At 48.8% G+C, this 16652-nt stretch overlaps 1 protein-coding gene across 2 annotated transcripts in view; it reads right to left on the bottom strand.

Annotated features, from left to right (window-relative positions):
* Positions 1-1186: 1186 nt before the first annotated feature.
* Positions 1187-16652, bottom strand: part of LOC140426504 (CAP-Gly domain-containing linker protein 4) — a 628408-nt gene continuing 612942 nt past the window's right edge. For both annotated transcript variants that reach the window (XM_072511376.1, XM_072511367.1), the window contains one exon: positions 1187-5805. In XM_072511376.1, coding sequence (XP_072367477.1) covers positions 5487-5805 — 319 coding nt within the window. In that variant the 3' untranslated portion in view covers positions 1187-5486. The remainder of the gene's footprint in view (positions 5806-16652) is intronic.

Raw genomic sequence — 16652 nt, 5'->3', positions numbered from 1 at the left:
TCCTGCCATGATTGTCTCCTGTGGGTTTGCTCATGGTCCTTAAAATATGTCCTGCAGCCTCATGAAATTAACTAATTTGAGACTAATTTTCCCAATAATCACCCATGTCACCTGGAATGGTATATTGTTCTTATATTCTCAGCTCACCAAACCACTGTATTTACTGTTTTGTTGTGAAGTATCCTGCTGTCTTACAGCACCATATGTGTTAATCATTTATGCTTTCTGATGGTCTTTGAGGGAGGGAAATTGTTTATATTTTAATTTTACAGTACCCAATTATTTTTTTTCAATTAATGGACAATTTAACATGGCCAATCCACCTACCCTGCACATCTTTTTGGGTTGTGGGGGTGGAACACACGCAGACAAGGGGAGAATGTGCAATCTCCGCACTGACAGCGACCCGGGTAGGGATTGAATCCATGTCCTCGGCGCCGTGAGGCAGCAGTGCTAACCACTGTGCCACCGTGATGCCCTTGGCAAAGGTCTTTTAATATTAAATTTAAGAAAGGCTTGGTTTATAAGTGAATTTTCGTCCTCCTTGTAGAGCTAAAGACTTCTGTTCTTGATTTACAGAGGTCATCAGTTAATGGGAACATTTGTTCAGCATTTGGGTTTCGTCCCTATAAATTACAATGAAGGAAATGCTGGCTTATGGAGACTGTTGAGACTGTGAGTGTATGCATTACAGGCATATTTCACAGCTGATTCCATAACAACTAAATTACTGCATTAACAAGTATAGGTATTCAGAATTGAAGCATAGTCAGATTTAATTTGAATATTATTGGACCAAATTAATATTTTCATATTTATTGCTACTGATATATCCCCTTCTGATGAATGCTGTTTTTTTTTTTAGTATGCTGTGCAGATTTACACCTGTTCTATATTATCAGTGCAGCCATAGTACTATTTCTGGTTGCAATATAAACTCAAATAGTACTAAGAGCCAAAGTAGAGGAGACAAATAATAATTGCCATTTGTCAGGCTAAATTATTGAGTCCTTGGTTCATGTGTGAAGTGTTTTCACCACCACTCATCTGTACAATGTTGGAAAAAAACATAAAGTAAGATTCAGTAAAGCTTTACAGACACAAACTTCTCCTAAAAAGAAAATACTGCGGATGCTGGAAATCTGAAATTTTAAAAAGTGCTGGAAACACTCAGCAAGTCTGGCAGCATCCATGGCAAGAGAAACCGAATTAACGTTTCCAGTCCAATATGACTCCTCTTCGGAAGAAATCTTATTCTACTTGAAACACTAACAAACTTGTTCATGTTTCAGTTATTGTAAAATCTTTCCTGAAAACTAATTCAAACCTGTTCACAGTGAAAAAAGATAGCCAGCAACCGCAGTATTTATATGGCTATCACAGCATTGCTCCATATAAAAGGAAAATGATCTCTTCAGAGAATCGTATTGTTGACTTACGTACCTTGTAAAACTGTCATTAGGGCTGCTGCTAATGACAGGTAAAGTAAATGCATCACTAATGCACCTGTTTTACAATCTTTTTTCACCCAATATAGCTGGGGTAATGATGTTAGCTCTTTAGCAATTACAGAAAGTGATGCTGCTAATTTAGATCAGGTTGCAACCTCACCACAGATGCTGCCGAGCCTACTGAGTGTATCCAGCATTTTCTGTTCTAATGTTGCTTAATAAGAATAAATAGACAAAATTACCATTTTACTTATCAAAGGTACATTTCCATTAAGAAACATACTTTGTATTGTGAACTAAAGAAGCACAATGAAACAAAACATACTTTAATATCGATATTCAAAAATAATAACCATTCTCTCTGAAAAGAATTCTAAATATATTTGCATTATATATTAAAAACTTCAAAGTGCATCATATTTTGTTTTGCCATACATTGAGCTTAACCACTTCTCTTTACAATAACTTTTATAATGGTGGGTTTTGGGTGGTGGATTGTGAAAACGAATGCGGTTAGATCAGCACTGTATATAACTGCATTGTTTAGAAAGCACACTGTAACTGTGAGTCAGCAGTTAGTGTGGAAGTGTGTACCCACACGTGTCTGGACACCCACCAGATGATTCAAAGTGTTTCGGGAACAAAGTAATACCTTGTCAGAATTCACAAGGAAGTGACATTTTGTTTGTCCTTACACTCACAGTATACAGTAGATATTCTGTGGTACTTTCATATAATGATACATTATATGCTAAAAATTACTAACCTGTAATATAAATGCTTTCTATATATAAATCTGATACTGATGTCTCTTAACAGTCAGGTAAAAGCAAGAGCATTGGCTTCATTGCAGTGCAACAAACTGGATTATTTGTACATTTGTAGATAATTACTACTGTCACATTTACGCATATAATCAGCATTGTAAAACTTTTCCCTATGTTTTTATTCTGACCTTTCTCATTTTCATGCTAGATGCACAGACATGGAATTTCCTTGTGGGTGCAATCTGGAGTTTGTAACTGAAATTGGACCTGACGATGCAACTATTTTGCCAATATAAAATTACATCCAAGTAACCTCCAAATCTCATTAGAATATGGTGTAAAATGGGCATAAATCAGCATAAATTAATAAGTAATTAGGGTTCAGACAAATGTGTTTGTCTCTTAAAATTTAAGTTTCTACTCATTTAACCATTATTCATGCATATTCGGTACAGCATGTTTAAGAACTTGCAATCTCGGAGGCTTTTCACTTTTAATTTATGCCACAAAACAGCACAGGTTCACCATTCTAATACTAGGCCTTAAAGAGGGAATCCAGGGTTATGGGGATAAGGTGGGTAAGTGGAATTAAGAATTATCACATTAGATCAGTCATGATCTCAATGAATGGCAGAACAGACTTGATGTGCCGAATGGCAGACCGTTGCTTCTATGTCTTATTGTCTTACGTACTGTTCTGAGTTTAGAAGGTTCATGGATTATCTAACTGGAGCTTTACACTGTTAAAAGAAGTCAAAAGTGTAGATATATAAAAACTGAGCAAAGTTTTACAAGGCACAGTGGTCCCTGCACTCATCCCAAATAAAAAGTTGGAGTAAGTTCACCCAGAACAGCTTCCCTGCAGCCATATAGCAGCCAATTAGCTGTTAATAGGCTGGAGGTGGGATTTCTACCTTCAGGAATGAAGTACCACCTCTGCAGAGAGTGGCTGGAACATCAGAGGCCAGCAGCTCTCAAGTACTGGCAACACCACCGTGGCCATTGCCAGTACTGCACTCAGGGGTTCGAAGGGTGTTTTGTGTGTGTGTGTGTGTGTGTATGTGTGTGTGTAACGATAGACCAGAATTTCTTTAACCTTTGAGATCATGGAGACGATTCGACAATGTGGGTAGAGACTGGGATTTAAGAAGCCATTGGGGAAGGATAACATTGGTGGGAGAAGGGGGAGGTTCCTTCAGTAAACCAGGATGTCAGTTAAAGAGGGGCCCCCACCAACCTACATAGGGAGACCTGCTGGCCTGGCCGCTTGGCACCGGCCTATCCTGCTGCCGGTTTAATCCCAGAAATGGTAGAATGAGGTCCTTAAGTCTTTTTTATTTGTTCATGGGATGTGGCGTCGCAGGTTGTGCCAGCATTTATTACCCATCCCTAATTGCCCTTGAGGAGCAGTTAAGTGTCAACCACATTGCTGCAGTTCTGGAGTCACATATAGGCCAGACCAGGTAAGGATGGCAGAATTCCTTCCCGAAAGGACATTAGTGAACCAGATGGGTTTTTACAACAATTGACACTGGTTTCATGGTCATCACTTTTAATACCAGATCTTTTTTTATTGAATTCAAATTTCACCATCTGCAGTGGCGGGATTTGAACTTGAGATCCCGGAGTACTCTGGGTCCAGTGACAATACCACTTTGCCACTGCGTCCCCAAATATTAACTGCCCACTTAATGGCCTCAATCACCCCACGGGTGGGTAGGCCACCCACCCCGCCACTGGTAAAATTGTAGTGGGGGAAGGATTTGCCAGGACATGGCAGGTAAATTGCCACTGGATTTAACCTGCACATCTGCCTTCAATCTTGCCTGCGGGGAGTGTTAAATCCAGCCCACTATGTCATCTGGTGGGGAAATTCAGAACAGGATAATATAATCTTATAGTAAGGACTAGGCCCTTTTAGAAGTGAAATCAGGAAGTACTTTCTCACATCTAGGGATTGTGGAACTCAGGAACTCATATCCTAAAATAGTGGGTCACTTGAAAATGTCAATCGATTTTTATTAATTAAGGGAATCAAGGGATTTGGAATAAATGTAGTTGAGGTACACATCAGCCATGACCTCATTTAATGACAGAACAATCGTGAAAGGCTGAATGGTCAATTCTGTTTCTAGTAACAGTTTCTAGTTCCCGTAACAGCCTCCCCGAACAGGCGCCGGAATGTGGCGACTAGGGGCTTTTCACAGTAACTTCATTTGAAGCCTACTTGTGACAATAAGCGATTTTCATTTCATTTCATTTTTTCAGTGTCAAACCTCATAACTACAATTTCTAGATTGACATAGAACTTACAGGACAGAAACAGGCAATTTGGCACAACCAGCTTAGACCATGGCCATCTCCTCACGAGCCTTCTCCCACTCTGCTTCATTTAACCCCATCAACATATCCTTCTATTCCTTTCTCCCTCAACAACTCCATGTGGTAACATGTTCCACGTTCTAACCCCTCTCTGGGTAAAGAATTCCATATTGGATTTATTACGGATTATCTTATACTTATGGCCCATAGTTTTGGACTCCCCCATGGATGGAAATATTTTCTATATGTCTACCCTATAAAAACCTTTCATAATTTTAAAGACTTCTATTAGGTCACTCCTCAGCCTTCCCTTTTCTACAGAAAAGATCCCCAGCTTGTTTAGTCTTTCCTGATAGTTACAACCTCTCAGTTCTAATATAATACTTGTAAATGTATTTCCACATAGCAGTCACCTTCAAGGAAATGTAAGTGAGATTTATGGCCAAATGAGTGAGATAGATTGAAAACCCATTTCAACTTATGAAATTATATATACTTTTAGAAGTGAGATATTTGAAATAGGTAACATTTTTAGAACAAATTGAGTGAGATTTACATCAAATGGTGATGAGATGACACCCTTATGTATGTTGCCACTATATAACGAAGTGCAGCTTTTCGGAGACTTCAACACACGCATTAAAGGAAGCAGAAAATACAGAGTAGGTCTCAGCGAAAGTAAACGTTAAAAAAAAACTAAAAAGTTTGTATTTAAAAGTCAAACAAATTGACTTCTGATGGAAAGACATAAAATTTCAAGGAGATTTGTGCATATTGTAGTTACAAATGTAACTCACTCCCAAAATTACGCAACCATTTAAGTTAAGTAATTCGTTCCCAGAATATGGGTGCATTGGGTGCAAATGTGGAGGAAATTCCTGGCATGAAGTGCATGTGTTCAATTCTGTATGCCTACATTTGCCTTAATCTCAGCCAAACAAATCTTTTACCCATAAATATCATCCACTAGTTTGGTGCCATTAATCCCTCGATACGTGACCCGGCTTGGTCGTACCAGAACCCCGTAATTAGGTTTACAAGTAAAATAACGTTTCTCTCCCACAGAACCATCATTTTTTCCTTTTGGTGAGCGCAACTCCAGCCCAAGCCATATGCCAGGAGCAAAGTCAGTAGGTCCAATGTATTTAATGGTCGCCATCTCACTGGAGCTGGTCAGAAGTACCTGGGACCCTTCCTGTAACTTCACGTTTCTCTCAATGGTGCTTGTGCTGCTCCAGCTTCGTCTCATGACTGCATTCTTTGATCTGGAAGCAAGAATAGTGTTGTGAGAAATAAATCACATGATTCTGATGAAACGCTAATAACCAAAATATTCCTCTCTTGAATTTTATCAGCTGCTAATTAACCTGCTGTGCATTTCTGCGGCTGTTTTTATTTGTATAAAATCATAGGGCGTCATCTACCGGCCCAACTCGGGAGACCACAGTGGGGGTGTTGAGAGATCGGGCACCATTAGAAACGTGTCCAAGTGCAGCCCTCAGCAGGGCGTTCCTCGCCGACTCCCGAAAAAGAAGCAGAGTTTAATAGTTGTTCTTGGTGCTGCAAACGCTGGGAAACACCCACTAAATGAGCCCAAAATGGAACTCTATTTTTCATTAAATTGCACCCATACTATTTTAAGATAGGTGTTCTAAGACTTGAAGATTGGGGGAAGCTCCTGTCTCTAATGATACTAGAGGGCGGCATGGAGGCACAGTGGTTAGCACTGCTGCCTCACAGCTCAAGGGACCTGGGTGAAATTCTGCCCTTGGGTTACTGTCTGTATGGAGTTTGCACTTTCTCCCCATGTCTGCATGGGTTTCCTCCGGGTGGTCCGGTTTCCTCCCACAGTCCAAAGATGTGCAGGTTGGATGGATTGGCCATGCTGAATTGCTCCTTTGTGTCCAAGAATATGTATCTTAGGTTAAAGGATTATTGGGATAGGGGGGGAAGAGGGCAAAGGTAAGGTGCTCTTTCAGAGGGTCGTTGCACTATTGATGGACTGAATGGCCTCCTTCAGCTCTGTAGGGATTCTGTGATTCTGTTTTGTTAAAGTTCAATCAAGTCCATGCAAAACTAAAAAAACACTTTAAAAACCATTTCCAATGTTTATCGCTCAATATTTCACTTTGGAGACTTCCGGTGGTGGTGATGTGCTGAACAGTCACATATCAGGTGGCTCTCCTCCAGAATACTACCAAACAGGTACTTTTAGTCAAATTTAGCCCGAAAATTCGGACTCATTTCACCCATCAATAAGAAAGTGAGAGAAGAGGAACAACAATATGCCAGCAAATGGGAGCTTGAGAAGCCACAGAGATGGCAGGAGTGGAAGGAAAGGCCAAGAGCAGCGGGTGGATGAGATGGCGGACTCACGAGGTGAGAGCTCCCGCCCACCTCAGAGAGGGGGAGACCGACGACTCGAACAATGGCCTGACCACCCCCCCCCCCCCCCTGCCATCTGGAGATGGGTGGGAGATGGATGGAAGATGTTCCTGACCAAGGAACTATTGAGGGAGGCGGTGTGGTGAACCACTGTAATAGGAGATGTAAGGTAGGACCTGAACCACAGGTTCGCCGGTAGCGCCTGCCGGCTGGCTCCGCCCATGGAGAACTGTATAAATATGTATGACCTCCAGTGCCCTGCCAGGCTGAAGCCTTGACAGAAATCTTTGGATCCTCACTGTCTTCAGGTGATGTACCGGAGGACTGGAGAATAGCCAATGTTGTTCCTCTGTTTAAGAAGGGTAGCAAGGATAATCCAGGGAACTACAGGCCGGTGAGCTTTACTTCAGTGGTAGGGAAATTACTGGAGAGAATTCTTCGAGACAGGATCTACTCCCATTTGGAAGCAAATGGACGTATTAGTGAGAGGCAGCATGGTTTTGTGAAGGGGAGGTCGTGTCTCGCTAACTTGATAGAGTTTTTCGAGGAGGTCACTAAGATGATTGATGCAGGTAGGGCAGTGGATGTTGTCTATATGGACTTCAGTAAGGCCTTTGACAAGGTCCCTCATGGTAGACGAGTACAAAAGGTGAAGTCACACGGGATCAGGGGTGAGCTGGCAAGGTGGATACAGAACTGGCTAGGTCATAGAAGGCAGAGTAGCAATGGAAGGATGCTTTTCTAATTGGAGGGCTGTGACCAGTGGTGTTCCACAGGGATCAGTGCTGGGACCTTTGCTGTTTGTAGTATATATAAATGATTTGGAGGAAAATGTAACTGGTCTGATTAGTAAGTTTGCAGACGACACAAAGGTTGGTGGAATTGCGGATAGCGATGAGGACTGTCAGAGGATACAGCAGGATTTAGATTGTTTGGAGACTTGGAGGGAGAGATGGCAGATGGAGTTTAATCCGGACAAATGTGAGGTAATGCATTTTGGAAGGTCTAATGCAGGTAGGGAATATACAGTGAATGGTAGAACCCTCAAGAGTATTGAAAGTCAAAGAGATCTAGGAGTACAGGTGCACAGGTCACTGAAAGGGGCAACACAGGTGAAGGTAGTCAAGAAGGCATACGACATGCTTGCCTTCATTGGCCGGGGCATTGAGTATAAGAATTGGCAAGTCATGTTGCAGCTGTATAGAACCTTAGTTAGGCCACACTTGGAGTAGTGTTCAATTCTGGTCGCCACACTACCAGAAGGATGTGGAGGCTTTAGAGAGGGTGCAGAAGAGATTTACCAGAATGTTGCCTGGTATGGAGGGCATTAGCTAGGAGGAGCGGTTGAATAAACTCGGTTTGTTCTCACTGGAACGAAGGAGGTTGAGGGGCGACCTGATAGAGGTCTACAAAATTATGAGGGGTATAGACAGAGTGGATAGTCAGAGGCTTTTCCCCGGGGTAGAGGGGTCAATTACTAGGGGGCATAGGTTTAAGGTGAGAAGGGCAAGGTTTAGAGTCGATGTACGAGGCAAGTTTTTTACGCAGAGGGTAATGGGTGCCTGGAACTCGCTACCGGAGGAGGTGGTGGAAGCAGGGACGATAGTGACATTCAAGGGGCATCTTGACAAATACATGAATAGGATGGGAATAGAGGGATACGGACCCAGGAAGTGTAGAAGATTGTAGTTTAGTCGGGCAGCATGGTCGGCACGGGCTTGGAGGGCCAAAGGGCCTGTTCCTGTGCTGTACGTTTCTTTGTTCTTTGTTCTTGTTCTTTGTATTTCGCCAGCTGCAGCAGGAAGCCACACATCTGACTGTAATCAAGCCACAGTTGAAGACTTCCGGGTGCGGCTACGCAGAGCTAGGTCGCATGTTCGGTAGCTCCCGCTTGAAACGGACTTTTGGGCTCTTTACAGGGCCCCCACGGCATTCTTCCGACATTTCCCAGTGTGGGAAGAAGACTGCAATATTCCCCCGACAGTGTCCCCCAGGAATGGTATGTCTCTTGGTTACCAGAACCGGCAGAAACAGTAAAAGATTTGGCTGTAACTGCAGGATAAACAAAGCCTCTGCCAGCATGCAGGTGGGGGAAGGGCAAGCTTAAAGGCTGCAAGCTGACTTGAGGGCAGAGGGAACAACTGTGAAAAGATATTCCAAGGCCATTGAAGAAGTGGGTCGAGGCTTCCAGTGGCGGCCATGGAGGAGTAGGTCGCGCATTCGGCAGCTCCCGTCTGGAACGGACTCTCAGACGTTTTTCAGGAGTTTCCAGACTTTTGGGGGCAGATTGGTGAAGCGAACACTGCCAAAAGGATTCCCTCTCGAGACTTCCGGTTGCGGCTATGCGGAGCTAAATCGCACATTTGGCGGCTCCTGCAAAAACGGACTTTTGGGCTCTTTTCAGGGCCCCCAAGGGCACCTTTTCGACGTTTCCCGGTGTGGGAAGGAGTTAATAATAGCTCCCCGTCGGTATATGGCTTTAACTAGGAGCGGGGCGACAAAAAAGGTGGTGATAGACCCGAAGAAGGGAGGGAAGAAGGACAAAATGGCGGCGGGCGGAGACCAGGCAGCGTGGAGGCAGTGGGCGGAGGAGAAACAGGAGGGTATCCAGTGCTGCCTAAGAGAGATTAAAACGGACCTGCTAGAGCCGATGAAGGCTTCTATTGATAAGCTGCTGGAGACACAGATGGCCCAGGGGGTGGCGATCCGAGGGGCTCGACAAAAGATTTCTGACAATGAGGACGAGATCTTAGGCTTGGCGGTAAAGGTGGAGGCGCACGAGGCGCTCCACAAGAAATGGCAGGAGCGGTTCGAGGAGATGGAGAATCGGTCGAGGAGGAAGAATCTGCGGATTTTGGGCCTCCCGGAGTGGCTGGAGGGGCCGGACGTGCGGGCCTATGCGGTCACCATGTTGAACTCGCTGATGGGAGCGGGGTCCTTCCAGGGGCCCCTGGAGCTGGAAGGGGCCCATAGAGTGTTGGCGAGGAGGCCCAAGGCTAACGAGCCTCCGCGGGCGGTGCTGGTGCGGTTCCATCGGTTCGTCGATTGGGAGTGTGAGCCAAAAAGGAGAGGAGCAGCAGGTGGGAGAACGCTGAGGTTCGGATATACTAGGACTGGAGTGCGGAGATGGCGAAGGGGAGGGCCGGGTACAGTTGAGCGAAGGCAGTGCTGCACAGGAAGGGGGTGAAGTTTGGCATGTTGCAGCCGGCGCAACTGTGGGTTACCTACAAGGACCGGCACCATTACTTTGAGTCTCCGGATGAGACGTGGGCCTTTGTTCAGGCTGAGAAGCTGGACACAGACTGAGGGTCGGGATGGGCGATTGGGGACTGCGGTGGATATGTTATGCCTATTTTTGGTTTGGGGGGGGCCTTTGCATTGTTTTGGGTTTCTTTTTCTCTGTGTTTTTCTCTTTCGGGTTGGGGAGGGTGGATGGGGCGGGTTGGGCTCTGTTTTGGTTGGTGGCGGGGCCTGGTAGGTGGATAGTTCGGGCTTTTTTCCCGCGCCGAAGACTGAGGGGGGGGGCGGGGAAGCGAGGATTGTTTACTGCGCTTAGAACGGAGGGGGGAGGGGGGGTGCCTGTGGATGGGGTGCGGTAGAGGAGGGTGTGCCACACAATGGAAGGAGTCGAAGGGGAGGCGGGAGTGGCCGGGGTCAGCTGACTTGCGGAAGTGCAATGGGGGGAGTAAACCAGCTAGTATGGGTCCTAGCGGTGGGTTTGGGGGGGGTGGGAATCGAGTTGCTGCTGCTGCTCAGGTCAAGAAGGAGCTGGGGCGAGTTGGGGGGGGGGGGGGGGGGGTCGAGACGGACATATGCCGCTGTGGGGAACGGGCCGGGTGTGGGGTGTGGGCGCGTGGCTGGCCGAGGAGGGGTCACGGCTAGTCGGCGGGGAGGAGGTGGGTAGCCCCCTGATCCAGCTGATAACCTGGAATGTAAGGGGACTGAATGGGCCGGTTAAGCGGGCCCGTGTGTTCGCGCACCTGAAGGGGCTCAAGGCGGATGTGGTTATGCTCCAGGAGACACACCTGAAGGTGGCAGACCAGGTAAGACAGAGGAAAGGGTGGGTAGGTCAGGTGTTTCACTCGGGGCTAGATGCCAAAAATCGAGGGGTGACGATCTTGGTGGGAAAGAAGGTGTCATTCGAGGTGTCGAGCATTGTGGCAGATAATGGCGGCAGGTACATAATGGTAAGTGGTAAGTTGCAGGGAGAGAGGGTGGTACTGGTCAATGTGTATGCTCCGAACTGGGACAATGCGGGTTTTATGCGGCGTATGTTGGGTCGGATCCCAGACTTGGAAGTGGGGGGCCTGATAATGGGGGGAGACTTTAACACGGTGTTGGATCCGGCACTGGATCGCTCCAGGTCTAGGACGGGTAGGAAGCCAGCGGCGGCTAGACTGTTGAGGGGATTTGTGGACCAAATGGGAGGGGTGGACCCTTGGAGATTTGCAAGGCTGGGGGCTAGGGAATTTTCATTCTTCTCACATGTCCATAAGGCTTATTCTCGAATCGACTTTTTCATTTTGTGTAGGGCGCTGATAGCGAGAGTAGAGGATACCGAGTATTCGGCAATAGCCATTTTGGACCACGCCCCGCATTGGGTGGACTTGGAGATGGGGGAGGAGAGGGACCAGCGTTCGCTGTGGCACTTGGAGGTGGGGCTGTTGGCTGTCGAGGAGGTGAGCGAGCGGGTCCGAGGAAGTATAGAGAGGTACTTGGAGACCAACGACAACGGGGAGGTCCGAGTGGGGATGGTATGGGAGGCACTGAAGGCGGTGGTGAGGGGAGAGCTGATCTCCATTAGGGCCCACAAGGAGCGGAGGGAGCGGGGCGAGAGGGAGAGGTTGGTGGGGGAGATGGTGAGCTATGCGGAAGAGCCTGAGGAAGGATTGTTGAGGAAGAGGCGCAGCCTCCAGGCCGAATTCGACCTGGTGACCACCAGGAAGGCGGAGGTACAGTGGAGGAAGGCCCAGAGGGCGGTCTACGAGTATGGGGAAAAGGCAAGCCGGATGCTGGCGCATCAGCTTCGGAAGCGGGACGCAGCTAGGGAGATCGGGGGAGTTAAGGACAGGGGAGGGAGCATGGTGCGGAGTGGGGTTGGCATCAATGGGGTCTTCAGAGACTTCTACAAGGAATTGTCCCGATCCGAGCCCCCACGGGAGGAGGGAGGGATGGGCCGTTTCCTGGACCAATTGAGGTTTCCAAAGGTGGAAGAGGGACTGGTGGCGGGACTGGGGGCCCCGATTGGGCTGGAGGAGCTGATCAAAGGGATAGGAAGCATGCAGGCGGGAAAGGCACCGGGGCCGGACGCTTTCCCGGTCGAATTCTATCAAAAATATATGGACCTGTTGGGCCCACTGTTAGTTAGGACCTTTAATGAGGCAAGGGAGGGGGGGGCCTTTACCCCCGACGATGTCCCGGGCACTGATCTCCTTGATCCTGAAGCGGGACAAGGATCCCCTGCAATGTGGGTCTTACAGACCGATTTCCTTGCTAAATGTAGATGCCAGGGTGCTGGTGAAGGTCCTAGCCACGAGGATTGAGTATTGTGTACCGCACATCATCCATGAAGACCAGACGGGGTTTGTGAAGGGGAGACAGTTGAACGCGAATGTGCAGAGGCTTTTGAACGTTATCATGATGCCGGCGAGGGAGGGGGAGGCGGAGATAGTGGTGGTGATGGACGCTGAGAAAGCCTTCGATAGGGTAGAGTGGGGGTACCTGTGGGAGGTGCTGAAGAGGTTCAGGTTTGGGGAGGGGTTTGTCAGGTGGATTAGGCTGTTGTATGAGGTCCCGATGGCGAGTGTGGCCACAAACAGGAGGAGGTCCGAGTACTTTCGGTTGCACCGAGAGACGAGACAGGGGTGTCTCCTGTCCCCCCTGCTCTTCGCACTGGCGATTGAACCCCTGGCTATGGCACTGAGAGAGTCGAGGAACTGGAGGGGATTGGTGCGGGGTGGGGAGGAGCATAGGGTGTCGCTTTACGCGGACGACCTGCTGCTGTATGTGGCGGACCCGGTGGGAGGAATACCAGAGGTAATGAGGATCCTTAGGGAATTTGGGGACTTTTTGGGGTACAAGCTCAATATGGGGAAGAGCAAGCTGTTCGTAGTTCAGCTAGGGGACCAGGAGAGGGGGATTGGCGAGCTCCCACTAAAAAGGGTGGAGAGGAGCTTCAGGTATTTGGGGGTCCAGGTGGCCAGGAGCTGGGGGGCCCTGCATAGGCTTAATTTCACAAGGCTGGTGGAGCAAATGGAGGAGGAGTTCAAGAGGTGGGACGCTTTGCCGCTGTCCTTGGCGGGTAGGGTGCAGTCAATCAAAATGACACTGCTCCCAAGGTTTTTGTTCCTGTTCCAGTGCCTCCCCGTGTTTATCCCGAAGGCTTTTTTCAGGCGGGTTAACAGGAGTATAATGGGGTTTGTGTGGGCGCGAGGGACTCCGAGGGTGAGAAGGGTGATCCTGGAGCGGAGTAGAGATGGAGGGGGCTGGCGTTGCCCAACCTCTGTGGGTACTACTGGGCCGCCAATGAGGCGATGGTGCGCAAGTGGGTGATGGAGGGGGAGGGGGCTGCATGGAAGAGGCTGGAGACGGCGTCCTGTGTGGGTACGAGTCTGGGAGCACTGGCAAAGGCGCCGCTGCCGCTCCCTCCAAGGAGGTATACCACGAGCCCGGTGGTGGTGGCGGCCCTCAAATTTGGGGGCAGTGGAGGCGGCATAGGGGGGAAGTTGGGGCCTCGGCGTGGACCCCATTACGGGGGAAACCACCGGTTCGCCCCAGGAAGAACAAGTGGAGGGTTTTCGGGGTTGCACAGGGCAGGGATACGAAAGTTGGGGGACCTGTTTGTGGACGGAAAGTTCGCGAGCTTGGGTGAGCTGGAGGAGAAGTACGGGCTCCCCCCGGGGAACACCTTCAGGTACTTACAGGTAAGGGCGTTTGCCAGACGGCAGGTGGTGGAATTCCCGCGGCTACTGCCACACACAGTACAGGACAGGGTGCTCTCGGGGGGGTGGGTGGGAGTGGGGAAGATCTCGGAAACGTACCAGGTGATGCAGGAGGAGGAGGAGGCCTCGGTGGTGGAGTTGAAAGGTAAGTGGGAGGAGGAGTTGGGAGAGGAGATTGAAGAGGGAACGTGGGCCGATGCCCTAGGGAGGGTGAATTATTCCTCTTCGTGCGCGAGGCTCAGTCTCATACATTTTAAGGTGCTGCACAGGGCACACATGACCGGGACAAGGATGAGCCGGTTCTATGGGGGTGAGGACAGGTGTGTTAGGTGCCTCAGGGAGCCCAGCAAATCACACCCATATGTTCTGGGCATGCCCAGCGCTGGAGGAATTTTGGAAGGGCGTAGCGAGGACGGTGTCGAGGGTGGTAGGATCCAGGGTCAGACCGGGCTGGGGGCTCACAATATTTGGGGTGGCAGAGGAGCCGGGAGTGCAGGAGGCGAAAGAGGCCGGAATTCTGGCCTTTGCGTCCCTGGTAGCCCGGCGAAGGATTCTCCTTCAGTGGAAAGATGCGAGACCCCCAAGCGTGGGACCCTGGATATGGCAGGGTTCATTAAATTGGAGAGGGTGAAATTCGCCTTGAGAGGGTCGGTACAAGGGTTCTTTAGGCGGTGGCAACCGTTCTTAGACTTTCTGGCAGAACGATAGACATTGGTCGATAGCAGCAGCAGCTCGGGGGAAGGGGGGGGGGGGGGTTTACTTTATTTTTGTTTATGTTATTTACACTGGAGGGTCTGAGGGGGTGTATACACCTGTTGTGTTAAGACGGGGTGTTAATGTTAATTTATTATTTATGTACGGGGGGGGAGGGGTTTGGGGGGTTGCTTTTTTAGATTGTGTTTTGTACTTAGCCGTGTTGGGTTCTTTATTCTTTCTCATTTTGTTATTGATATTTTATGAAAACCTCTAATAAAAATTATATATAAAAAAAAAATAAAGCCACAGTTGTGCAATTGATCGTGCATCAGGCGGTAAAGATGAAGATCCAGGGGACGGTCAAGGTGGCTGTGACGGAGGTGTTGGTCGCCTTGCAGATGGTGATCGACGGTCTGGGGAGGAAGCTGGAATCTCAAGGGAAGACGACCCAGGAGCTTGAGAAGGCATCGACGGACCAGAGCGGCAGGATTGTTGCTTTGGAGGCCGAAATTAAAAGGTTGGTGACAACCCAGGGGAGCCAAAAGGGGAAGGTTGAGGACAAGGAGAACCGGTCCCATTGCCAAAATATATGGATCATGGGCCTGCCAGAGGAGATCGAGGGCAGGGACCCAACAGACTATGTGGCCTAGATGCTGGGGAACCCAGTCGGGAGGGACATCTCCCCCAAACCGCCGGTGATTGACAGGGCACACAGATCGCTCAGACCAAAGCCCAAAGCGGAAGAAACAGCCAAGGGCAATAATTGCCAAACTGCATCAGTATCAGGACCGGGAGAGGATCCTGTCGTGGGCAAGACAGACAAAGGTGAGCAACTGAGAAGGACACAGAATCCAGATCTACCAGGACATTGGGGCAACATGGCAAAGCGCAGGACCAAATTCAACCAGGCGAGTTAAGTTTGGGATGTGATTCCCAGTTATGCTCTGGGTCACGTTGGACGCACTGGTCACGCTGGTTTCCAAAATAAAGAACATTATTTCAACACCCCGGTGGAGGCAGACGAGTTCATGCGGAATAACGGCCTGGACAAGGAGGCAAGAAAGGCAGCGCTCAGGGCAAAACAGAGGAAGGAAAAAGGGATAAAGAAGAAGAACTATGATGGACTTTTACCATGTTTGCGCAGGACAGTACTGTCTTGCTCTGATCACTTTTTGTCAAATCGCTTTAATGTGCAGATTCCTGAGGTACCGAAGGCTTTGGGATTAATCCCTTTGTTTCGGAGACCTCGGGCGAATGCTGTTTGGTACTGTTCTCCACAAATGGGGACAAGGTGGAGTGGCACTTGTGAGGGTCTCCCAGGGAATCGGCCCCCATTGGGCAGGGGGGGTGCCCATTGGGCAGGGTGGTGCCCTGGCACTGCTGGTGCCACATGGACACCCTGGCAGTGCCAGCCTTGCTCCTTGGCAGTGCCAGCCTGGCACACTGGCAGTGCCCCTGCCAGCTGGTAGTACCACCTGGGCATCTCAGCAGTGCCAGGCTGGCACCCAGGTGACATTTTTTGCACGTGTGTGATCGGGCCAGGGGTGCCTTGTGCGGGCGTTGGGAGGGGAGGGGGCGTGCGGGGGACCTCCCATTGTGTGTTTAGCCTGGGGGGTTGCTTTAGGAGCATCGGAGATTGGGAAAGCATTTAAATGGCATCCTGATCTCTCGCTACAAAATGGGGCTATGTGCGGCATCGGATGCGCGTTCCCCACTGAGGCCTCATATACAATGCGAGTCGTTTTGTATTGTCATGAATTTCTCAGCTGCAGCTAAACGCACTTGCTGTGGGACTTTGTTCCCTATTAGTTGAATCGCTCCCATTGCCTTTTTCTCCAGGTTTCCCCAAGTTTAGCTGGCAGAGTGGGCTGAAGATTTGTTTCCGCACTGCCATAAATGCTGCAACATAGCCTACAATTCTACAGTATGTTAAGTCTAATGATGCGTGTCTCTCCCTCCTCATGGAAATTACTTGGGGTCCACCAGACCCTCTCTTAGAACATGATTAGGATTAGGAAATCGCTGTTGGATTGGATTTGTCTTATTGTCATGTGTACAGAAGTACAGTGAAAAGTATTGTTCTGCATACA

This window comes from Scyliorhinus torazame, chromosome 1 (genome assembly GCF_047496885.1).
Source record: "Scyliorhinus torazame isolate Kashiwa2021f chromosome 1, sScyTor2.1, whole genome shotgun sequence".
In the NCBI taxonomy this organism is placed as follows: domain Eukaryota; kingdom Metazoa; phylum Chordata; class Chondrichthyes; order Carcharhiniformes; family Scyliorhinidae; genus Scyliorhinus; species Scyliorhinus torazame.
Note: the sequence above shows the minus strand (reverse complement) of the source record. Positions and strands in the feature narration are given on the sequence as shown.